The sequence below is a fragment of the Schistocerca cancellata genome, chromosome 9 (assembly GCF_023864275.1).
Source record: "Schistocerca cancellata isolate TAMUIC-IGC-003103 chromosome 9, iqSchCanc2.1, whole genome shotgun sequence".
Taxonomy (NCBI): domain Eukaryota; kingdom Metazoa; phylum Arthropoda; class Insecta; order Orthoptera; family Acrididae; genus Schistocerca; species Schistocerca cancellata.
The window spans coordinates 442377784-442404002 of NC_064634.1; the positions used below are offsets into that span (position 1 = coordinate 442377784).

The 26219-nt window shown below is 43.3% G+C and overlaps 1 protein-coding gene across 1 annotated transcript in view; it reads left to right on the forward strand.

The window, feature by feature from the left end:
* The window catches only part of LOC126100549 (fatty acyl-CoA reductase wat-like), a 212838-nt gene that overhangs the window by 68711 nt on the left and 117908 nt on the right, over nt 1–26219 (forward strand). Inside the window, exons 3-4 of the mRNA XM_049911167.1 lie at nt 16780–17028; nt 21390–21535. Of these exons, the coding sequence (XP_049767124.1) occupies nt 16780–17028; nt 21390–21535 (395 nt within the window). The remainder of the gene's footprint in view (nt 1–16779; nt 17029–21389; nt 21536–26219) is intronic.

Here is a 26219-nt window from a genome sequence, read left to right on the forward strand (position 1 = left end):
ACACTTAGCTAGTAACAATGCAAAATCCAATAACCAACAAAACGATCCCGTTAAGATACGGGATAAAGGCTAGGAAAGAGGGGAGTTTTTAAATTATAATTCAATTTGCATTTGAGTGCTGCATTTGGATAACACACTGTGGAACAAAGTTAAAGGATCACTTTTTTAATACCCATTAAGTGGCTCACATTTCGACGTATAAATTTGAAATTTACCTCTGTAATGGCGCAAAAGCGCGCCACCCTGCGATGTCACTCTTGGGCTCGCCGACACTTCAGACAGCAAGGTGTCGGCACACAAGGCCACAACTCAGAAGTTATTATCACCTGGAAGGTGAGTTAATTATGTCACATTGGCACCAAATATCACCACTCCTCTGCCCACAGCCACCGTAGGCGTGTCACTTGACGAGAAGGTCGCCGCATCCTCTCTTACAAACCTTCAACCCCTTTTTTTGACGTCTCTCAGAACCGCGACGCACTGCTTTGAAGTCACGCGGTTTTCCTATGAGTGACGGAGGAAAACATTGCAGACCCAAGGACGCCCAGAATCGACACGAAAAGGCCTCAGAGGGAGGCATAAACGCCCTAAATGAAACCATTCCTTTCCCGTGGGCATTGATTCTCACACATTTCGCTGCCAAAAACGACAGTTCGCAGAACGGTGAACAACAAGAAGACGTTCTTGATAACCTCTGATACCGCTCGTACCCTCGGACATTTCAACCCTTCTATAAGTACATAGTGGGGCTGCGACCACAGTTTTTCCTCTCAGGCTGGAACCAATAGAGACTGTTCAAAACCAAACGAAATCTGAACGTGATCCAAAGCAGCAAAGGGTACTTATGCTTGCTTTTTTAGCCATCCATTTTTCCGCCCTACAGTGACATGATCATACAAGAGTGCATGATTAATACGTACGTGAGCAATATAGCACAGAGTCCCTCTAAGACCTCCCAGTTCGACAACACCCTTGGTGCCATCAAAGCAACTTTGTTTACCGCATTATAAAAGTACACTATGTGATCTTAAGTATGACACCTGGCTGGAAATGACTTACAATTTCGTGGCGCCCTCCATCGGTAATGCTGGAATTCAGTATGCTGTTGGCCCACCCTTTGCCTTGATGACAGCTTCCACTCTCGCAGGCATACGTTCAATCAGGTGCTGGAAGGTTTCTTGGGGAATGGCAGCCCATTCTTCACGGGGTGCTGCACTGAGTTGAGGCATCGATATCGGTCGCCAAAACATCCCAAAGGTATTCTGTAGGTTTCAGGACAGGGTTCTGTGCAGGCCAGTCCATTACAGGGATGTTATTGTCGTGTAACCACTCTGCCACAGTCCGTGCATTATGAACAGGTGCTTGATCGTGTTGAAAGATGCAATCGCCATCCCCGAATTGCTCTTCAACAGTAGAAAGTAAGAAGGTGCTTAAAACATCAACGTAGGCCTGTTCTGTGATAGTTGCACGTCAACAACAAGGGGTGCAAGCCCCCTCCATGAAAAACACGACCACACCATAACACCACCGCCTCCGAATTTTACTGTTGGCACTACACACGCTAGCAGATGACTTTCAGCTGGCATTCGCCATTTCCACACCTTACCATCGGGTCGCCACATTGTATACCGTGATTCGTCCCTCCACCAATGTTTTACCTCTGTTCAATGTTCCAATGATTACGCTCCTTACACGTCGTTTGACATTTGCCGGCGTGATGTGTTGCTTATGACAAACCGCTCGACCATGAAATCCAAGTTTTCTCACCTCCCGCCTACTGTCATAGCTCTTGCAGTGGATCCTGATGAAGTTTGGAATTCCTGTGTGATGGTCCGGGTAGACATCTGCCTGTTATATATTACGACCCTCTTCAACTGTCGGCGGTCTCTTGTCAGTCAATAGACGAGGTCGGCCAGTACGCTTTTGTGCTGTACGTGTCCCTTCACGTTTCCAGTTCACTATCATATCGGAAACAGTGGACCTAGGGATGTTAGAGGTGTGTAAATCTCGCCTACAGACGTATGACACAAGTGACAGCCAATCACCTGACCATGTTCGAAGTCCATGTGTTCCGCAGAGTGCCCCATTCTGTTCTCTCAACATGTGTGTTGACTACTGAGGTCGCTGATATGGAGTACCTGGCAGTAGGTGGCAGCACTATGCACCTAATATGAAAAACGTATGTTTTTGGCGGTATCTGGATACTTTTGATCACATAGTGTACCTGTCAGAAATTCCGACACCAAATCACTCTGGCGGCTACTGTAGCCCCTTAGACACCACTGAGGTTTGCCTACCTTCCGGCGTTAGAGCGTTAGAGCGCCCGCCAGCCTTATTTGGTGTCGAAATTTCTGACAGGTGCATTTATAACGTGCTCTACAAAGGTGCATGGGTGTCATAGAGAGTACTGCCGAACTGATGGTCTTGGAGGGACCTTTTGCTGTATTATTCACGCGCACGTAAATGTTGCGCTCCTGTGTGATTGTGTCAGGACAGTGAAAACCAGGAGGGTTGAAAAAGCGTAAGTATCCTTTGCCACTTCGGATCACGTTCAAATTTCGTCAAATGGTTGTGAACGGTCTGTGTTAGTTTCAATCTGTACACGAGAGAAAAAAATTGCTGTCGCGCTGCAGTCCAAAGGAGTGTTGTTACGTTCAGTAAGGATGCAGTCCCACAATGCCCTTAGAGAAAGATTGAAACATCGGAGCGTGTTATCAATGCCAAAGGTTATCGAGAACATCTTCCTGTTATTCATCGTACTGCGAACTTTCACTGTCGACCGCGAAATGTGAGGGATTCCATGACCCAAGTGAAGGAGTGGTTTGATTGACGCCTTTTATGTCACCCCCTGAGGCCTTTCAGTGTCGATTCTGAGTGGCCATGTGTCTGCATTTTTTTTTTTTTGCCGGCCACCCGTAAGAAAATCGTGTAATTACAGCGCTGTGTGTCGCGGTTCTGACCTACATCGGGGAGACGTCAAAAGGAGTGGTGAAATATGGGTAAGAGGTGTGTGGCGATGTTCTCACCTTGTGACACTTCCATTTTGGCGTGAAATTTGGGGCCAATATGAAATTATTAACCCACCTTACCGTTCACATGAACTTCTGAGCTGTGACCTCTTTTTCGGGTGTGTCCACACCTCGCTGTCTGAAGCTTCGGCAAGGGCGACATCGCCTTAGCGTCACTATAGAGGAAAGTTGTAGGCACCTCTGAGTCAAAGTTCAAACTTATACTTCGTAATGGAAGCTGATTCTTTAATTCTGTCGCGCAATATGTATAAAGAGATTAGGAGCATTAGCCATTAGAATGTTATTTCACGATCACTAGCGTTTACTTTAGTGAACAATAGCGTTTTGAACAGTGGATATAAATACTGTACGGATCACTGTTAGAAAATGTTTGGCATCTTTGCATTACTGCTAATGAAAACAAATACATTTTTACAACTTTAGTTTTTCATCAAAGCATGGACCTCAATCTACTTTTCAATTTTCCGCCTCTATCAAGATATGTATCGTACAACCTGCTGAAAACCTTCCTCACAGAAATCTGATGCCAAACCTTTTAACCACTCCTGTGCGCTAACCGCAAAGAAGCTTTTTTTTAAAAAAAAAAAAAAAAGGTTCAAGTGGCTCTGAGCACTATGGGACTTAACATCTGAGGTCATCAGTTCACTAGAACTTAGAACTACTTAAACCTAACTAACCTAAGGACATCACACTCATCCATGCCCGAGGCAGGTTCAGGACTGAAGCGCCTAGAACCACTCGGTCACTGCGGCCGCCAAAGGAGCTTCGGTAGGTGCTAAAACAAATGAGGCATTGTTACATGCTAGGTCAGAGCTATACGGAGAGTGATAGTCCGCAGCCATACCATGCGACGAGATCTCGAGTGTGATGAGACATGTGGGGCACGGCATAGTCGTGCACAAAAATGACGTCTCCACTGAGCAGCCATACTCATTGTTTTGGATTGCGCGGTACAGTTAAAAAAAATCGACTAGGAAACGCCCTGCCTATCCCAAAACACAGTGCACATGACTTATGGGCTGAAATTTTTTCTGGAATTTCAGATTCTAGGGCGATGTTCTACCACCATCCCAAGGACTTTTAATTCTGGTGTAACCTGAACAACTCAAGTTTCGTCACCAGTGACAATTTCGCTTAAAATCTCATTTCCTTCGATGCAGTGGCACTGGAGAAAAATCATAGCACAAGCTAAACTATTGGTTTTGTGCAATTCAGTCAGCATCTTTGAGACACAATATGCGCAAAACTTGAGATACTCTCCTTAAATTTCATCAGTTTGCCTATGAATTTCGGCAGCTCTCACGTCTGTCGCATTTAAGAAACGAATAACAGCGCGTATTTCACAATCGATGCCATTTTAAATTGGGTGAGTCATTTCAAACATATAAATAAACGTTCTGAAGGGTTAGCTAGATCCGCTTTAATTTAAATTGTGAACTTTATCGTCTCACATCTCGTTTAATTTCTGTATAATGTAATGTACAGTCATCAGTGGAGTTGAGCGTGTCTGATAATTGTTTCATTTCACGTATTACTGAACACTCACAGCCTCGGGTAAAGGAGAATGCAAATGCGGTGTCATTTATTTAACCATGACAGTAGATCCGTCCTCTTTCCTTATCTTTCCACCGCGTGGTGTGGATCTTGAGTAATTGTGTAAGTCTGACTGATTTAAAGATGGCTTCTTCTTAGACAGAAATAGAAAGGTAATGTGTTGTGCTACGAACTTAGTAGCTTCACTACTTCAGGAGGACTCTGCGACATTGCAGAAACAAATGGTCTGGTCCAGGGTTGGTAACAGTTACGAATTCCGCTCCCTCCCCTTCGGGAAGCGTGGCCGGTAGAACGCACAAAAGAAAAGCGGTCACAATGATCCAGAGCTTCGAAGGTGAGAGACGTATGCTTCGCGCTGTGCTGGGCTTGTGAACATTCATTTCACAAAAGGGTCATTCGTTGGGATATTTTAAGTAAATTTTAAGGTATACACTCACTTTGTTCTGTGCTGACCATTGAGCCACTTGGGTTCCGTTCTTACTTTAGAGCTAATTCGTGATGCTGCCTTTCTTACTTTTCAGCTTCAATTAACACGTTAGTAAAGCTTGTGTTAATTTATAGGATATTTTCACAACGATAATCTAAGATGAAATTCATAAGATTGGTGGTATGTTACCATCACGTGTGTAGTCTGTAAGAATCGAGTACTTCTCCATCGGATGATTTGCGATTCAGTCTATAGAATGTTCCGATGCAACCGTCGGGTTTGAAATTGCGTTAAATTCTCTTGGGATCAATACTCATTTTCGGCGATCACTTCGATCGGCAGCAACATGTGTAGATGATACGAATGAGTCTCCCTACCAAACACTGATGGTGAGTAAATATATAATGAGGCATTATAAAAAGTGAGTGGATTAGCATAGCGTGTGCAGATTAAATTAAACTGCCGTCCAGAACAAGATCTGATATTTTGCGTTGTCTCTCGCTACTAGGAGTACAGATTTACGGTGGAACATCTCACAGACGGTAAGTCCCCTGACATGTGCAGAACAAAGTGAGATGTGGCCATTGTGTGACGTTATAATCAGTTATTTCGCGGGGCTTATTCTTTTTCTGTAGAGCAGAAGCATACAGGAGAGGAACCGCCTTTATGATTCTCTTTGTCCAAGATGTAGGATCACCACGTGGTGTTGAATAGGATGAGCTTTCGTTTATGTGTTGACAATCTGGAGTAGCCCCCTAGTTACGTGATACTTTTCGTAATGTTTCTCCGTGCATGCAAAATATCGGTTCTCGTGGTGTCAACTGCCTAATCATATGTTGCGATTCCTCATTCAGTGTTTAGAAAATTACCCCCCCTCCCCCCCATAATGTCACTGAATGAATGCTCTCGTGTGATGGAGTACTTGATTTTCCACGTGTAATTGTGGAATTAGATAATCCTATAATCCCCAGAGTTCCGTATATCGCGTTCACGGCAATGTCGCCAAATACGGATGCGACCATCATGATGCTGTAAACAGAACCTGGATTCATCCAAAAAAATGACGTTTTGCCATTCGTGCACCCAGGGTCGTCTTTGAGTACACCATCGCAAGCACTCCTGTCTGTGATGCAGCGTCAAGGGTAACGACAGCCATGGTCTCCGAGCTGATATTCCATGCTGCTGCAAACGTCGTCGAACTGTTCGTGCAGATGGTTGTTGTCTTGCAAACGTCCCCATCTGTTGACTCTGGGATCGAGACGTGGCTGCACGATCCGTTACAGCCATGTGCATAAGATGCCTGTCATCTCGACTGCTGGTGATACGAGGCCGTTGGGATCTAGCACGGCGTTCCGTATTACCCTCCTGAAACCACCGATTCCATATTCTGCTAACAATCATTGGATCTTGACCAACGCGAGCATCAATGTCGCGTTACGATAAACCGCAATCGCGATAGGCTACAATCCGACCTTTATCAAAGTCGGAAACGTGATGGTACGCATTTCTCCTCCTTACACGAGGCATCACAACAACGTTTCACCAGGCAACGCCGGTCAACTGCTGTTTGTGTATGAGAAAACGGTTGGAAACGTTCCTCATGTGAGCACGTTGTAGGTTCCGTCACCGGCGCCAACCTTGTGTGAATGAAAAGCTAATCATTTGCATATCACAGCATCTTCTTGCTGTCGGTTAAATTTCGCGTCTGTAGCACGTCATCTTCGTGTTGTAGCAATTTTAATTGCCAGTAGTGTATAGATGCCTGCAGCCCTCGCATGTACATATAAAAGTCCCAGTCCACTCATACGCGGAGGTAGGGTGAAGATGTCGCAGCAGACTTTAAATAATGCAATAACCAAACGCCGCCTGCTGTCTGCAAGTCATTGCTTTAAGTAGTGGGAGAACTTGACCCATGTGTATCAACCTAGCCGTGACATGAAGGTTAAAATTCTGGATACACTATACGGGGTCTACGTGTCGAAGTAGATTCTGGTGGACTTCTGTGCGTATAGCCTGCAGGAGATGGTCTATAGTTCACGGTAGCCATGCAGGGCGCATCGCGTGTAAATGTAAAGCCCAGTTATCTGATCACGTCCAAATGAGGAAGGATTGCTCTGTGTTCAACAGCGTGGTGGGAGGACATTGACGCCATGCAAGTTACACCGACATTTGCCGCATCGATGACACCAGCACTTTAGGAACAGTTCTGTCTAAGGTATACATGAAGTCCAGAAGTGATGCCGCAGCTTGGCACTCGATGGACATTTCCAAGCTACCGATTTGTTTGGACCCGCAGTTCGATGACAGGCTTATCGTACTGACGCAATTGAGGTCAATCTGACTGGAACAGCGGCGAAGATCCAGCTGCTGTGAGAGATGTTACGTGCATCACATATTCCTGACTTCTATGGTTATGCGACATACATGACACCATGTTATCAGGCTGGCCGCAGTGCAGCGATTCTAGTGCGAGACAGTATTGATGTCGAAGATGTGACTTACCTCCTTTCAGTCAGGGTATTGGCAATGGGTCATGTTCTCCCACTACTTAAAGCAATGACTTGCAGACAGCAGGCGGCGTTTGGTTATTGCATTATTTAAAGTCTGCTGCGACATCTTCACCCTACCTCCGCGTATGAGTGGACTGGGACTTTTATATGTACATGCGAGGGCTGTAGGCATCTATACACTACTGGCCATTAAAATTGCTACAACACGAAGATGATGTGCTACAGACGCGAAATTTAACCGACAGCAAGAAGATGCTGTGATATGCAAATGATCAGCTTTTCAGAGTATTCGCACAAGGTTGGCGCCGGTGGCGACACCTACAACATGCTCACATGAGGATTGCTGGGTTCATATATTATTAATGCGTATTCCCCATCAGCGACGACAAATTCCGTGAGAGATTGCAGCTTTACTCAGAGGAAATCATCCCTCTCTGTTTTGGTCGGCCGGCCGCGGTGGTCTAGCGGTTCTGGCGCTGCAGTCCGGAACCGCGGGACTACTACGGTCGCAGGTTCGAATCCTGCCTCGGGCATGGGTGTGTGTGATGTCCTTAGGTTAGTTAGGTTTAAGTAGTTCTAAGTTCTAGGGGACTTATGACCTAAGATGTTGAGTCCCATAGTGCTCAGAGCCATTTTTTTTGTTTTGGTCGCTACGATCAGTGTATCTTCGGCGGCAATTTTAATTGTGTGCTCCACCCCAAAGACCAGGTCCCACACTTTTCGATTTGACAGGAGCTCCAGATACTGTTTCGAGACATGCATCTCATCGATACTTGGGAGAAAGTCGCCCAGCCAGTCAGTTTGATCTCATCTGTGTCTTACATGATCTTGCGCCAGGGATGTTGGACGCCAAACGGTGACTGCTTGTCTACTCAGACCATAGTGCCTTCATATGCACGGTCAGCCTCCAGAAACCAAGTGTATGGTGCGACAGTAGGATGTGGAAGATTAATGCCATCAGATTATCGCCGCCACGTTGGCGGTGTGCAAAAGCCGTCTTTCACGATATCCTTCAACGATGGCATGGTGGATGGAACATGCAAAACCAGCGTTCCGGTGGTTACTGATACTTTATTGAAAAGATATCGCCGCGTGGCATCATCATCTCTGGACTTTTATTACACGATGCCTTGCAAACTCGCATACCACCAGCCGTTACCAGACCGAAAGATGGCAATCTACTGAATTAAAGCCAAAGTTTTGTCTCTTATACAGTGAATGGCAGAGGTCGCCAAGCGGTTGCGGTGTCCAGACCGAACCAGCGGCGAAATTCCATCTACAGGGTGAAAAGTATTTAAACCAACAAACTCTGGGAGGTTGTAGGGGACATCAAAACAAATATTTTTCCCTAATGTCATATTTTACTATGAGGATTATTTAAACCGGCGGAGGCCGTATTACGCTCTTCAGTTGTTAGATGCCGTATTACGATATCCAGTTGTTAGAGGGCGTATTACGCTCTTCCGTTGCAGGCAACTGCTGTCCACCAGTAGTAGGTCATTGTCTCTGTTTACTAATGGAGAGATACACCTGCAGTGAGTACACTGACATGCTTGGTGCGTGCTAAGTAGCGCACCACAACGGACGAGCTGCACAGCGGGTTTATCAACAACAATATCCTAATCGCCGTATCCCGCATCATGCGACCTTTGCTGCTGTGTACCAACGTCTGTGTGAGACCGGGTAATTTAGCAGATCACCTGGACAGGGGCGCCGTTGCACGATAAGAACGCTGCAATTTGAGGAAGCTGTCCTGCAGCATGTGGAGCGGGAGCCTTCAATAGCACTCGTGAAATTGCACGTAACATGGGGACGAATCAGACGAATGTAAGAACAGTCCTTCGAGAGCAATTGTTACATCAATTTCACTTACAGCGTGTCCACAACCTGGAACCAGTTGATTATCCACCCAGAGCACAGTTTTCGCAGTGGTACCTGGGACACTGTGAAAATCATCCTACATTTCCATCCTCTGCGTTGTTTACCGATGAAGCAACGTTCGGGCGTGATGGAATCTTCAACATGCACAACTCGCATGTTTGGAGTGAGGATAACCCACATGCCACAGTTACTAGCGCTCATCAAGTGCGGTTCTTCATTAATGTGTGGTTCGGTGTTGTTGGAGACTGTCTAATTGGGCCGTATCTGCTACCTAGGCCTTTAAATGGCAGGCACTATTACAATTTTCTCGCCAGAGCATTGCCAGAATTGCTCGAAAACGTCCCGCTCCCTACAAGACGACGCAAGTGGTTCCAACATGACGGGGCGCCGGCACATTTCAGTCGTCGTGTAATTCGATTCCTGGACCGACGGTTCCCAGAAACGTGGATTGGCAGATGTGCTCCTGTACCATGGCCTGCTCGATCCCCAGATAAGTCCCCTCTGACTTTTTTGTTGGTTTAATTAATTTGTCGCCAGAGAAATCTTCCTCTACCGGTTTAAGTACTCCTCATAGGAAAAAATGACATTAGGGAAAAATACTTGTTTTGATGTCCCCTACAACCTTCCAGAGTTTGTCGGTTTAAATACTTTTCACCCTGTATGAACGACATCGCGCTTGATAGCCGTAGACTCCGAAGACAGCTAAAAAAGCACTTCACTTTGCAGGATGGTTGAAACTTAACCATCCAGGCAGCCATTATGGAAGTATTTGCAGACTATTATTGATGTTTCTACCAGGAGGAGAATATGAAGGAGTGGGACGATAACGACATTTGGCAGCGAGTGTCGCGCACCATCTGTGACACAGTAGTATCGTCGCTTTTAGCTAAGATTACGCAGGACGACATTGAGAACACGCTAGATAAGAGTGCACTTAACAAGTCGCATGGGCCACACGGACTGACGCTCGAATTCTATCGAACTTTTCGCATCCTGATGATGCCACGTTGGCTCACCATGTACCGAGAGCTGACGTCCCACGGTGTTTGCGTGCCACTTGCCTTCACCGATGGACTAATCATCCTGATACACAGGTCTAGAGGTCGGTCGATTGAGGATTGCTACCCGATCATAATGTGAAATTTGGTCTGTAAGCTCTTTGCCCAGCTCCTGGTAGCGCGCATAAAGAAGGTCCTACTACTAATCCTTTTAAGTGAGCAAACGATACAAGGAAGAGAGACCAAAACGCAAATAGCTATTGGTGAATGTATGGATTTGATAGCTCTCGCCGCTTTTATCTCAAATGACTTCCACCACGCACGACACAGTGCATCATAAGTTTCTTACGACAGTTCTAGCCCGCATGGGCTTTCTGTCTGACTTCCTCAACGTAATTTTGCGCCTCTTATGTGGAGTATGATACCACGCACTGGTAAATGGATGCGCAGTGGATCCCTTGCCAATCCAGCGTTAGCTTCGACAACGATGCTCATTCTCCATGATTTTTTTGCCATCGCACTGGAACTGCTCATAGGAGAGCTGACACATAGATTATCAGGGATTATGTTCAGGAGCCATTCCTTCTATTGCAGGTCGGATCAGGTGATAAGGTGAATTCCGTGCTTGAATGGATCAAGCGATATGGATTGATGGCGAGAAGCCACATGAATATAGTAAGTCGACGGCGATATTGGAAAGGGACTCTTGGAGGGCTGCGTGGTGCACTCCCAAAGGTGGATTGGGCATCGTCTGCTCGGAGCACAGAATGGGTATCCACATTCTGTCATGCGAAGGGCAACTTCCAGATCACGTCTTGATGTCTGATCTCTCAGCTACATATGAAACTTCCACAGTTTCACTATGTGTTTCCATGCTGCAACTTGCTGCGGTTGTATTTGTGGGAGCATCGTCTTGGTGGATGGAGTCTATGTCTCCCAGTGCCTGGTCCTCCACCTGTTTTGAAATTGCTCTGTGCCTCTGCTTATGGTGCTTGTGGATCGTTGCTTTCTGGTGTTCTTCTGTGTCAGATGAAGGTAGCGACTCACAATGGTCCAGCACAAAGTGTTCAGTGCGTCTATCACCATTCTCGTCATGGACATCGTCATCTGTGACAGATACGCTACTGTCGGAATGGAATCTGTGACATGTAAAAGAGCGTTTTGTCTTCCCCTGCATTGGTGGATTGCGCATTGGGTCATAGGGAGTGTCGGATGCTGTGGTGAAGCGGCAGCATTCGTGAAGGCGGCAGTTTAAGCCACAGGAAGCAGAGGCGGCTGCGACAGCTGCACGGGGTCCTCAGCTGATCTGGCGTTGGATGCATTCGGATCAGAGGTGTCCCTCCTTCCTAGAACCATGACAGGTCTTTGGTTGTCCGTCGTAAGTGACGAAGGCATGGCACCCTCTGATATAGAGATATGAGGTGACATGTCTTTTACCATGCTACAGGAGTGAAGAATCGACTCAATCGCCTCTGCTGGGAGTTTAAATGGAAATTCAAATATCCTGATAGTGCAGAGCCCCAAACCAGTATGATGTACATCCACAGTACGCACATTGTCATCAGTATGGCATAAGTAATGGCTCTGTATTGTTTCCTGAGGGATACATTCACATGTTACATCATTGATGATCTTCATGTAAATTATACTGCTCACAGTAGATAAATGTATGCTGAGGATGTCGGCCAGGTTTTGGAACGTAAATTTGAGCGTCCATTTTCTGTATAGGTTCGCCATGCTGATCCACACACATGCATAATCCAGTGCACAAGAAACGGCTGAGTTCTCAGTAAACCAACATGAGAACCCACTCCATGATGAGGACAGAAACGACACGTCTGCACTGCTGCACTGCCACAGGGAAACTGGTGACTGAGCTATCCAAGGACGACTCACGAACCCTTAGTCAGGAAGTTTCATATCAGCTACACTTCGCTTTAGAGTGGAAATCTCATTCTGGAAACATCCACCAGGCTGTGGCTAGGCCAAATCTCTGCTATATCCTTTCTTCCAGAAGTTTTGTAGGAGAGTTTCTGTGAGGTTTGGAAGATAGGAGAGGAAGTAAAGCTTTGAGCCATGCCTGGATAGCTTAGTAGGTAGAACACTTGCCCATGAAATGCAAAGGTCCCGAGGTCGAGTCTCGATTTGGCACACAGTATTTATTTACCAAGAAGTTTCAATTTACGCATTGTCTCAGACAGAGACCAGGTACTCAATGTAACACTGCCCTGACATGATTGAAGTAGGTGGAAATCTTAATTCAGACATCAGCCACAGATGATAGAGAGAGGCCTAGAATGAATAAACGAGTACCACACAACGAATAGAATCTATTTTACTTAGGTAATTTTTCAAAAGGTCACTATTCTTATTTTACTTAGCTCTTTTGAAAGGGTCCTGTTGACATCAAGAGCAACCTTTGCTTATGTTGTTTGTTTAATCCGCCTCCTCTAATAGGAAGGGAGTGGACAAGGCAAAGAAAATTATTAGAAGCTATTGCAGATCAGTGTACTGGGTAGGGACGAATTACTCTGTACGCTAACAGAACAGTCGTATATGGGGTTCTACTCCACCACATGTGCAGAAACATCCATTGCATTCAGCTTAGATGACTGTGCGGTGTGGTTTTACAAGCTCCTTCATTCTCAGTTCATTTTTCTTCTTGGAGATGATACCTTGCGGGCCTGTTAAGCTCTGAGTGACGCTGAGCAACACTTGGTTCCAGCTTTGCAAGGACGAAAATTTGTCCACACCACTGTTTGCATGCAGAATGGGACGACGTAAAAGATTTGCTTCGAGAAACCTTCTCTAACGACCACATCCTCTCCAGGCAATTTCAAGACATGCGGTCTTCCAGATCCCCCGACCGAAATCAGTGTGAGTTCTGGTTGTCGGGATATCCGAAAGATCGTGTGTATCAGAGATGTATCAGAACTCTTCCTCATCTAAATGATGGAGTACGACGACATATTGATCTGACTACACCGGATATGCTGCAGGAAACATTTTGCTGAGTTGGGGGACTATATTGAACACATGTTTTAACTTATGACCATGTACTAATAAACGTTCCAAAACCACCGTTATCATGTGCTTGATCGTTCCTCCTCTTTTCTTGTACCCACCATACCGCATTTGGACTGCTTAGAGTGCCATAGTTTCACCCGTTGGCATAAAGTGAAAGTATTATTTTTCCAGCATATTCCGTGAGCGGACCTATTACTGAATACACCCGATGTTCCAGCGTTCTGCGATGTATACAGCACGCACTGCAGAACTCGTAATACAATCAGTTTAACTATAAGCACCTGGTATGAGATTTTTCGCATCCAGTCCTCTGATTTTAATATAGATGGGTTTCCTTGCCTAGGCAGAGTAGTAGCAGCTTTTAGTACTCTCTATAAGAGAATGAATTCTTAATTTTGGTTTTAGCCCTAAATCAGGCCATGGCTGGGGCGAGTCCTTTTGAAGGGGGGAAGCATTTTTTAGCCGGTGGCTCATTGTATTGGCAAGGATGACCCTCTGGTAATGGCCTCTGCTATTGCGTGGGGAGGGGTGGGAGAGGGTGGGGGCGTTCACTCCATGGCCATATGAGGTAGTTAAGTATTCCTTCCGAGGCATTAGGCGACTTGCAGGCGTCAAGCTATACAGTGATGGCGAAACTAGATGCAAACTTAGGCACACCCCTCCTGCTTCTGTTACAGTGGGTAATTTTGGATGCGCTAACCTGGGGGCGGCAGGTGACGTGAGGGTGAACGAACGTGTGTTTTGGGTAGATGCTCGAACACTTCTTAGGTTAAACAGTAGAAATAGAAGCACTCTTCTTAATACTAAGAAAATTTTCTAAAAGGATCTAAATTCTTCAACAATCTGGTGCCAGCATGGTAGATACCTGTTTTTGGTGTTGATGATAAAACTGCCAGATCGTGTTCTCTTTCTTCCTATCCTCCTACCAGTTGCCAGTTCCCTACCACCCTCCTCCCCCCTATGTCCCTTGGTCCTTATGTGCCCCTTACTTAGTTCTTCCAACTGTGCCTGAAGGACGCAGATTTTCCTTTCCTGTTCCCCAATCAAAATGTCCCTATAGCATACTCTGCAGCTCCAGGAGAGAGCTTCTTCTGTTCTCCCAACATTCACCCCACTGCATCCCCCCCCCCCCCCCCCGCCCCAGTGAGAATATTTCCTGAAAGAGTGGCAACAAATCCCTCCTATAACAGAATATTTTAAATTTGCCAAGGACGCGAGATTGTCTGTGTGTAAACAAAAAACAACACAAAGGTCTTATGTGCGGTGGTTGATTTCTTTCGTAATGATTTAGAGATACAACGACAGAAGAATGGATTTGTAATTAATTTGCTTTTAGAGAATTTACGATATCAGGTGTGTTTGGTCAGGTTTTTAAACGTTTATAACTCGGAAAATTTAGGCCTAGATAGCGTCTATCTAACCAGTAAACAATACGAAATGTGTTAGTTAAATACGATTTAGAAACGTTTCATTGCACTTTTATTGCGACAATAGACACTGATGAAACTAGTAGTAGTCGTTTTTAAACGAATTTTGCAGTATCAAGAAAACTTGTATATAATTTCTTGTGTGTATATCAGGGAAAATTTCGGGTTATGTCGTGATTATTGGAACTTCAGCTAAAGAACAAGTTTTTTCAAGAACAAGCGCTGATGGGCCGCTAATACTCAGTTGTGTGACAAGAACATACACTACAGCAGTATACAAAACAAAGAAAATTTAAATTTGACACTATTTCCTCGTAAATAAGGTCTTTTAGCTCATGAAGAAAATACGTGTGATCTCACTCGGCGGCGTTAACCAAACATCCTATACATCCTAATTAGTTCTTGGATTTTTATATGTAACTAATCATTTCGTTCACATCTGGCACTATTTATTAACATGAAAAATGCCACGTTGCGCCATGGTTTGGAGTCCATGTTGTATTGTATGTTCACTCGTAACTGGCAGGGTGAGTTGAGTTCAAAGGTTGACAGAAGGCAATAGCACACCACTTCTAAGAGGGTTATGCACAGTAAACCAATGAGTTGTTCAAACTAACTTTAAGGTTGATGACAACTTTAATTTCATACAATTTTCTATAGATTATGCTTGTTTTCCTCCAGAATGTGAATAAGGATTTATTTTGTACATTTTGATACAAAGTGTGGTCCAAGGGACCAAAAATCCTCCAGTATAAGGTGATTTTACTCCCTTTCACAAAACTGGATATGAAATTAATTCATTCTCGCCAAGGGGATGCACTATAAGCGATTATTATGATTGAGTGTTAAGGTTGTAAATACTACATAAGTTACGTTTTCACGATTGTAATAATCTACTGAATTTTCAGTTCACCTGTCTTTTTAAATAATATTAATTTTTAGTTGTTATTGTAGCTCCTGAATTCCTTTATTCATGAGCTAACAGCTTTTCATGATTGTGTAATAATCTGTTTATTATTTGAACACTTGCTTCAGAATATCTTTATTATTTATCAGGTTTTTCTGAGCGTCTATAATTATTTCAGTTCCACACCTCATATATAAACAGAGCTTTCAAGGTATGCTTTGTGTCATTTATATTTACATTCTCTGTCAATGTATGTTTGTATTTCAGCTCATATTGTTTTTTCAAGTTAGTTTCAGATGTCTGATGCGAAATAATGAACGATTTTCTAGAATTATAAAAAAGCTGCTGAAATGCATATTTTTTCACATGGTTGTAACGCTGGAACTTCGGATTTTAATAAGGGTATGAAGTATGAAATTGATGAAAGTGATAAAACTGATCATCAAGAGTTATGATATGAAATGCCTTTCATTAGCATGTATATGTTAAGATGAATATTGATTGTAGTGGAAACATTAAAATTCATTAATATATATATGGTATACATCTTACAGTAAATGTCATATTATACAGTACTGCACAGTGCATAGTAGTAGTTCATTTTTGTATAACAGTGTTCTGAGTAGTAGACTGCACATATTTCATTAATATATATGGTATACGTCTTACAGTAAATATCATATTATACAGTACTGCATAGCGCATAGCAGTAGTTCATTTTTGTATAACAGTGTAACAGTTCTTCCAGTCAGTCCTATGTATGGCTAAAGTATTACTGTGCAGCGATATTTGGAATTATTACAAAAGGATAAGCTGATTAATTTCCAATAATTTGTCACAGAATGAAATAGGGGTTGACAGTTTAACAGGAAATGCATTTAGAAAGACTTTGAACTTATTACTAAGTCACATGATTTTTCGTTTCAGAAATCTGAGATACAGTGTTAAACCTTGGAATTTGCCAAAACATTACTTAAACAAGCAATCGATTTACCTGTTCTTCTCTTGCTGTTGACCAGTTCTTTAGCAAGACAGGCAAGACCTGCCCAGACTACATCAGCAAGGTGGTGCCCATAGCAGGGGACTGCTCTCAGCCAGGGCTGGGGATCAGTGCGGCGGATGCTGAAGAACTGGCCGGCAAGGTGTCAGTCGTCTTCCACGTGGCCGCCACTGTGCGCTTTGATGAGATTCTGCGCATCGCTGCCAACACAAATGTGGCTGCCACCCGTGATGTCATCAACCTCGCCAAGCGCATGCCCAACCTCAAGGTGACTGCTAATATTCATATTCTGCATAATGAGTGTTTAATGATGAACAGTTTATGTTAGTGCTGGCTGTATTTAAGATCTGTAGCCCCCTAGGTTGAAACTGCGGTGGAGGCACCAACTGGGGAAATTCTGTGACAGCTGACACAGAAACATAGCCTTCTAGAGCAATTTTCGAATTAAAAGTCTATAACTTACTTGTAAGATTTATTGTTTAATTGTGTAACATTTACTATACACAGTTTGAATTTAATGAATTGGTGTAAATTAAAAAAAACAATGAAGTTATTGTACATAATTTTTTACCACCAATGTGAATAGCATTTTGTCAAAAAAAAAAAAAAAAAAAGAAAAAATTGCCATTTATCTCTACACAAGAATCAATATTTCAATTCTAAAAATTTCATATTTTAAGTATAACCAATATGACTGTAAGGCAAATGCAAGACAACAAAAGTTAGTTAGTTTCATGTTTCATAAATCATTTGTATGATTAATCGTAATGAGGTGGAACCAAGTCATTTTACATTCACCTTGCACATTCATAATTAAGTAGATGGTGAGCGCTTAAAAATGTTTTTTACTTTATTTTTTTAAAATATAGGGTGCAACAGGTACAAGTGCAGATATTTTTATATGTGATACCTTAATATATACACACAGCATTGTGTTGGTTGTTTTTCCTCTGTGTTGAACATTCTTTCCACAAACACTTGAGAAAGTTTACAACATCATGTTTTCTGTATGGCTGTATCTGGGCTTCAAGTGAATGTCAGTATAAACAGTTTTTTATCTATGCACCCACAATTCTTATGCATGTAAATTGATAGTACCAGTGTCTTCCTTATCAATAATCATTGTTAGTTACAATGCCTGTGTTTATACAGTGTCTGTACCTTCACATCACAAAGTCCTGTGCTAAATCTTACGAAGTGGATTCGCATTTTGAGAGTCTGGATTGACGTCATCTGTTTGATATATATATGAAGCTTTGTGCCATACTGGGACTCGAAACCCGGATTTACCACATACTGCGAGAGGTCGTCTTAACCACTTCAGCTATCCGAGCATGTTCGCAGAATCGACTCAAACTTGCATATGCGCCAATCCATTTCGTAATATTTACAACAGCTGTAATCGTCAGACCAATGTCTGTTCCTTCAGCCATGTATACATGTCCAAAGGACATTGTAATGTGAAGTTACAGACACTGTTTAAACACACACATTGTAACCATCAATGACGGTGAACACTGTTTGTATCACGGTATGACATTCAAGCTGTCTTTTGACAAGCTACAATGTGAGTGAACCTTATGGCCATCGAGAAGAGAGACAGTGCGCTATTAATGAAACTGTTCTGTATGAACTGCAGCAATTACAATGCTGCATTGAGAGAGTATCACCGATGTCATTAAATGGTTTAAACAAGATGATAATGAAACTCGAAAATACGGGTGAACTTGGTGTGGCATTTGGGAGAGGAAGGCGTCCTATGCCGCTAGAAGTTATTGACGAGGTTTCTGTCACTGTAAATGGCAATGCAATACCTGACCCGGGTGTTGCTAGTGCTCGGGCAGTGTCACGGGAATGGTGCATCCTGCGGTCAACAGTCGGTAAGTTTTGCGGTCTGTTTTACACTCTACAACATCCAGACGGTGCAGCAACTGAAACTTCAGGATCCACAGTAACGTTCTGAATTTGCTCTTCAGTTTCTAGTACGGATCGAAGAAGTTCACATGTGGCCGGCCAATATTCTATGGACTGACGAGGTTCATTTTACACTACCGATGCAGCGCACAGATAGAACTGCCTGTTAGGTGTACCGTGACTTCTGCACGTTATCGAGATCGCTTTGTACAGCACGTGGCTCATGTGATTCCTGCTTTGTAAGAGCACAGCTGTGTGGTAACCTGTTTTCATGCATGATGGTGCAACACTTCATGTCGCTCGCCCTGTAAAAGATCTGCTTAATGCTACCTTCCACATACGTGTTAACTCCAGAGGTTTTACAGGAGCATGGCCTGCAAGATCACCTAATTTGAATACATGTGACTTTTGGCTCTGCGGATATCATCTGTAAGAACGCGATTACGAGGTACACGTTCAGTCTCTACATGGCTTCTAGGCCAGTATCCAAGTGCACATTGCTCAGATTCCATCGGAACTGCTACGAGCAACTATTTATCACGTCGCTTTACGGATGCAGCATCTCGCCGACGTCTCCGGTGCTCGTATTGAACAAATTATGTGAGCGGCAGTAAATAATAATATACAAATGGCTCTGAGCACTATGGGACTTAACATCTGAGGTCATCAGTTCCCTAGAACTAGTTGAACGTAGCTAACCTAAGGACATCACACACATCCATGCCCGAGGCAGGATTCGAACCTGCGACGTAGCGGTAGCGCGGTTCCAGATTGAAGCGCCTAGAACCGCTCGGCCACAACGGCCGGCAATAAAATACATATTATGCCTTTCTCACTTGTTTGACGTTTTCTGTCAACGTCCTGTTACTAATCCATTATATATAGAAACAGTTCTGTACTTCTTACTTGCATTCACAGAGCCAGATTTGTCCCTTATGGGAAAAATTAGAGCTAATTTTTTTCCAGCCGTAATCGATTCCGCATTTATATATTGGAATATAGACCAAGTCTCGCTGCCATACGATAGTTGCACATCATACTGGACCTCCGTGATTAGCTGTATTTTAATTATAACCACTCAATACTTGCCTTATCTTGTTAAACTTTTAATACAACATTTTGTCTCTTAATGATTAGGTCACGGCAATATTTAAATTTTTAAATTCGGTCAATAGTCATATGAAATGTTGATAATCCAACTTTTTGTTGCTCTTGTAAACTGTCAGATAGGCAACCAGCAAGTGACACCTGGTCACAGCTAAATCGTTCTGTAATGTAGATTTACTAGTACTGTACTTTTTCTGCGTCGTGCTACATTGTTCCAAGCGGAATGCCATTACATCAAGACACGTAGGACTGTGCACCTGATACACTAAAAATTCGAACACTTCAGTCTCTGGGTGGTAATATGCACGTCCAAACACGGTAGATCGTTTAGGTCGTCACATGCCTCCAAGTCGATCCATCTTACTGTCCCGATTCTACGTACATACATTTCACTGCAATGGCTTGAGTCAGTGGTGGAATGTCACATCCCCACCTTGTACCAGCTATACCCAGTAACATTGCTGCGCGCCGACCGTGGTGGCCAAGCGGTTCTAGGCGCTACAGTCCGGAACCGCGCGACCGCTACGGTCGCAGGTTCGAATCCTGCCTCGGGCATGGATGTGTGTGATGTCCTTAGGTTGGTTAGGTTTAAGTAGTTCTAAGTTCTAGGGGACTGATGACCTCAGAAGTTAAGTCCCATAGTGCTCAGAGCCATTTGAACCATTTTTGAACATTACTGCGCACTACTTAAGGATGAAAGAACTTCAGCCTGATGAGTCACGGCCAAGTATCATAGGTCGATGAAACTTGCACTATGCATAGAAAAAGTGCTACAGTATAGTACAAAAGGTATCTGCAAGGAATATGCAATCAGAACAGAAATAATACTTTCATTCAAAGATAAAAATTACACTGAAGCCATCTCGAAGCATGATGGTCCCCTGGACGTTACAGAAGGTGGGGCATGGTTCTTAGTAGGGTGTTTCACCAACACGGACGGGAATGCATGATCTGAAATGGGCTTCAACGCTGGCCACAAAGTTGGTAACGAGTTCTTGTGGTAGGAATTCTATTCCTCGATCAGCGCGTTAGACAACTGCTGGAGGTGGTTGGTGCATGCTGACGTACTGCAATATTTCTCCCCGACGCATGCTACACGTGATTGATGGCAGTTAAGTCGTGAGTAACGGCTACACCAGCCCATATCCTCTCGTTCCAGGAGTTCCTCACCTGCGAAGTTCAAAGCGATTGCACATTTTCATTCATCAGCATGAACTCGGGGCCGAATGAATCCGTGAAAACACGGGGACGGAGCACAATGTCACAACAACGTCGAGCGATGATTGTACAATGATCAAAGATTTGGGGATTAATACGGCTCTGCAACATTACATTTCCAGCAACGAAAACACCTGGACCATCAAAACGAAATGTTCGACAATGTTCCTGGGTAGATTTCCTGTTCCCAATTCTCGCCACCTGAGCGTACGTCCAGCAATATGAACGGTCTGTGCTTTTTCCAGTCGTGTAGATCTCTTCGTATATCTGCTACTGTATTGGAAGAAAGCTGCTTCTTTCGCACTGGTGTTATGGAATGGTGAAATTTTTGCGGTTCTGCTACAGGTGTCAACGAGCAGTGACTGAGGTAGGTTTCTTTTCTTTTTACAGGCTTTTATACACGTCTCTTCGGCGTACTCAAACTGCACCTTTGCCAAGGTGGAGGAGAAGTTCTACCCGCCCTCCATGACCACAGAGGAACTGCTGAAGCTGCTCAGCGTCATGGACGACAACCAGTTGGCGCAGATCCTGCCCAAGTAAGTGGACGGCCGCTCAGAGAATAGGCAGATATACGGCGCGATCGAAGAGTTTCTAGGAAACAAAACTAAGTACGTCGCTCTTATGTAATAATGATAATGAGCTCGCGCAAAAAGGTCTTTCATAGCCACTCTAAAATTTTATGACGTAATTGTGGCAGAATAATAAAGCTTCAAGTCGTTATCACCATCACCATCACCATCATCATGGCCGCGCGTGGCAGCCGCGTGGTCTTTGGCGTCTCGCCACGGTTCTCGCGGCTTCCCCCGTCGTAGGTTCGAGTCCTCCCTCGGGCATGGGTGTGTATGTTGTCCGTAGCGTAAGTTAGTTTACGTTAGATTAAGTAGAGGGTAAGCCTAGGGGCTGATGACCTCAGCAGATTGGTCCCATAGGAACTTTCCACCGCCATCATCATCATCATAGTTTATTGTATTAACGTGCCTACAATGCATACAGCAGGAAAAACTAAAGAAATTACCACATTAAAAAAATGCGAAACACAGCACTCTATAAAAAATTGTAAAAGAAAACATTACAAAAAGCACAAAAAAATCCGGAGAAGTGTTAGTAGGATTTACGTACCGAGGGTTCCGTACAGACAGTTCATACATCCTGAGAATCGAGAATTTCCGTTATTTTTATCAGTTATTGACAGCGATACTGACAAGATATCAAAACATGTGACATAAATGGCCTTAGCTTTTGATTGCATTGACATAGAAGCTTAAATGTCTTACACTGCTAACATAGCGTTGACTTTAGTATGAGATAAATTTCAGCTTCATACGTCTTCCAGTTTCATGAGAAAATGGGGTCTCAACAGTAGGAGAGACAGATGAGATCGGTCACGACAGAGCAGATGTCTGTTGCAGATGCTAGTCCATCAGTCTCTTGCTCCATCTGCTATTCCTGTCGACTCCACTTCTTTATGATCTGATGTAAGGAGTACGTCAGAACTCTCCATTACATAAGAAATATATCTAACCCAATGCTATTCTGTGCATTGTGTAAGCACTCAGATATCGATGGTAACAATCTGAGGGTGAAACAGGGAAGCTCGATACTAAGCATTGTTGTGAGACGAGGTCTGTCTGCGAGAGTGGAAGAGCAGTGTCGGTCGAGAGTTCGCAGACAGAAGACGTGTCATGCTGCCCTCACGTCGGTGATGGCAGATCTTACCACACTCGAGGCCTGATTTAATTTATATAGCCAGGAGAGATCTAGATGGCTTAACTACGCTTTAAGATGGAATTCAAGGTAAAATTCGCAAGCAAAGCGCAAAAACAATTGCAGGGCTAGGATCGTGACTGTTAGTCCGCGTTTGCAATAATCCCATGTTTTGATTGTAAGTGAAAGAAGCCTCTTTATCCTCGAAGTAGTAATAATTATTATATCCACATCTAAATAATATCCTATGGTTACTAAATGTTAATGCAATTTTGAAACTGAAATAATTTGCCAATCTGGACTCCACCATTAGTGACACAGGTGTCATTTCTTATTGTCATTATTAAAACTTGTTCATGATGATTCTGAAGTTTTAAATAGACTTAATTAATGGAATCCCCCCTCAACAGTTATTTAGTAGTTAACAGGACTCAAGCAAACACCTTTTTATTAAATTCATTCTTAGTTTTCCATATATAAATAATATGCTATGGTTACTAAATGTTGATGCAATTTTGAAATTGAAATAGTTTGTTAATCTGGCACTAAGCCTTATTGACACGTATGTCATTGTCATTATTAGTACTTGTTCACGATGATTCTGAAGTTTCAAATGGACTTAATTTATGAAACTCCTTCTCAAAAGTTATTTAGTAGTTAATAGGACCCAAGAAAACTCCTTTTTGTTTAATTCATTCTTACAAGGGAATGATCAGACTTGTCATGTCGAAACCTGTGTTGCTTTTTTTACCACTGTGAGTTAACATTGCAAGAAGTCTGTATGCAGAATTTTAGCTGCTGACATGACCTGGAAGTCTGTAAACAATTTTATGAAGTAAGACATTATTGTCGCATGGTTTCCGCGCTTATAACTGCCTCTTGTACAACCCTGACCTCTCGCTACGTTATACCAACGCCATCTATGGACAAGGTGGCGTTAGCTACGCGCCGCTCTCTTGCCACAGCAGTGAGAGAGCTGATTGCCCCAGTGAAAGCGATCGTATGATAATTAAACATTCGTTGACAAATATGGCTGATATTTTATTTACAACATTCTTTCCAAATAGCTATGAAATAGACACAAATAAATAACGGTTTAGAACACGTCCAAATTTTATTTCTTGTAATCACCGCAAAAATGCGAAATATGGATACAACGTTCAAAACATAGGATGTTTGTGCACCAAGAACATACAAGCGAAGACGACATTTGGCAGCCCAGCGAATCACAGACGTTGTTAGATGTCCGTAGACAAAACTGGGCTCGTGTTAGGAATGAATCAGGCCTAGTATCAGTATATTTCGAGGAGTGCCACGCATATTTAATCAAATTCTGAAACCGTGGGGAGGAAAATTGATAATGTACTACTGATTGCAGCTTGAGAATATTGTCACGGTGATAGACAGAAAATTGCAGTGATCTGCACACAATAATTTTCTCTGTTAGTTTTCTGTAAAAGGCCTTCCACTAGCGGAAAAATTCTCTGTCTAAAGGTTGAATTACGTTCGTCGTGCCGGGTGGAATCTGAAATATCTCTACTTCTTTGTCAGGGTCGCCTCGAAATACAGATTTTAATGATTCAGACCTTTTATGACCGGACCACGAATCTAGAAGGAGAAGAGATTTGTTCCCGCAGAACGGAAGAAATGCTTGAAGCATGAGAAGTGTAACGTTTTAAGTTCCCATTTTTCAAGACTTCGATGCGTCTACCACAAGATTGTTTGCGTAGAACATTGTTCTTTTGACACGTGGTCCAAAACGTCGAGTTTGTTCTTGAAGACACACATATAGTCTAGGCAGCAAAGAACCATCCAAACTAATTATGGGCATTATAGTGTATGAATGGGTGAGTGCAGTCGTGGATTGCGCAATCGCCTCAATATGTTTTTCCCCTTTGAATGACAGTGTTCTTTTCGCAAACATTTCTTTTTGAAAACCTGACTGATCTGCATTGTACACGTACGATTCACTAAAACTAGCGATCTTATTTTTTGCATTCGTAAGAAAAGCTTCTATCATTTCGATTTGTGTCACTTCATTTTCCGACCTGTTTCTCGATACAAATTTTGTTATTTTTCTTGCCACAATTTTATGTGATCTTTTGAAGCGACTAATCCAACTTTGAGAAGCTGTAAATGCTTTAGCGCCTATCGCGTTGGCAATCTCTAACGCCCAATCACGCAAAGTTGTATCGCTGTCACTAAATGACTGTTGTCTGGCATCGGTAAATAGCTTAAAAAGTCGCGCATTTATCTCCGTAGCAATTTCCAGTCGACTCTTACGTCGTCCAGCGACTTCCTTTTTCTATCTATACAATTCACGTTCAGAACGGACAAAGCGATACTTATTTTGAACAGTACTGACACGTAGGCGTTTCTTACCACTTTTGTTCAACCAATACGTCACCGCTTTTTCTTTGTCTGATAAGGTAATTGTAGTTGCTGGTATTACTTTCGGAGATAATAGATGATGGTACGTGGCACTATCAGTCGAAGAGTCTTCATGAGTGCAACTTTCGTCGGTGTCTTTGCCTTCTGTAGATTCACAGACTGCAATATCGAGTGTTTCAGTTGTTTCTAGCCACATATCTGCGCCATTTACATGCTCGTCTAGAAGTTTAACAACCATGTCGCACAACACATAGTCTTCCGCGTGTTTTCTGTTGATTGCTTCATTTGGCGTCTGTTGTATATCTCCATGGCAAGCAGCAAAACATTTACAGGGTTCGACATCACCTGTGAGGGGAGATAGAATGTTCACCGTAAAGTGGCTTGCGGAGTATAGATGAACATGTACAGAACACTTTCACATCTCTAACCAGTTTCAGGACGGTATCTTTCGAAATACGTACCAGAAATTAAAAGGACGTGCATGCCACAGTAACGAATATTCGTTTCCCCTTTCCACCAAAACCGTGCAGCGATATTCCTCTTTAGTGAACGCCGCGATAAGACGGCCGCACTTGCCGACCATGCGCACAACGCTCGACTCGCCACTTCCAGGGGTGGCCAGCCGTCACTGCAAGCGCCAAGCAGGAAACACAGCCATGTTCGTGATTTTTATTAGGTGACTTCCAGTTCATGTCAGCAGCTACAATTTTGCACACGGACCTTTTGCACAGTTAAATAACAGTGCTAAAAAAAGCAATACATGTTTCGGCATGACAAGTCTGACCATTCACTTGTTAGTAATAATAAGCTTTAGCCGCTGCTGCTGCTGCATGCTGCTGCGAGTTGCTGTAAACTACATGGAAAAAGACAGTCATCTAGAAAGGTGAGTGCAAAACTTAGGGCCAAAACAGAGACACTGACACACCACAACATGTCATGTACTCTAGTCCAGTAAATTCCGTTGCACAAGTCAGATTCTGTATCACTTGTAAATTCATATTCAAATACGCAGACAGATAACTCATCGAAATGTTAGTTTTAAGTTGATCGTGTAACGATCTGTTGAGGACTTAGAGAAACTGACACTCATACAACACGCAAACAGTGTTATACAGGTTAGATTCC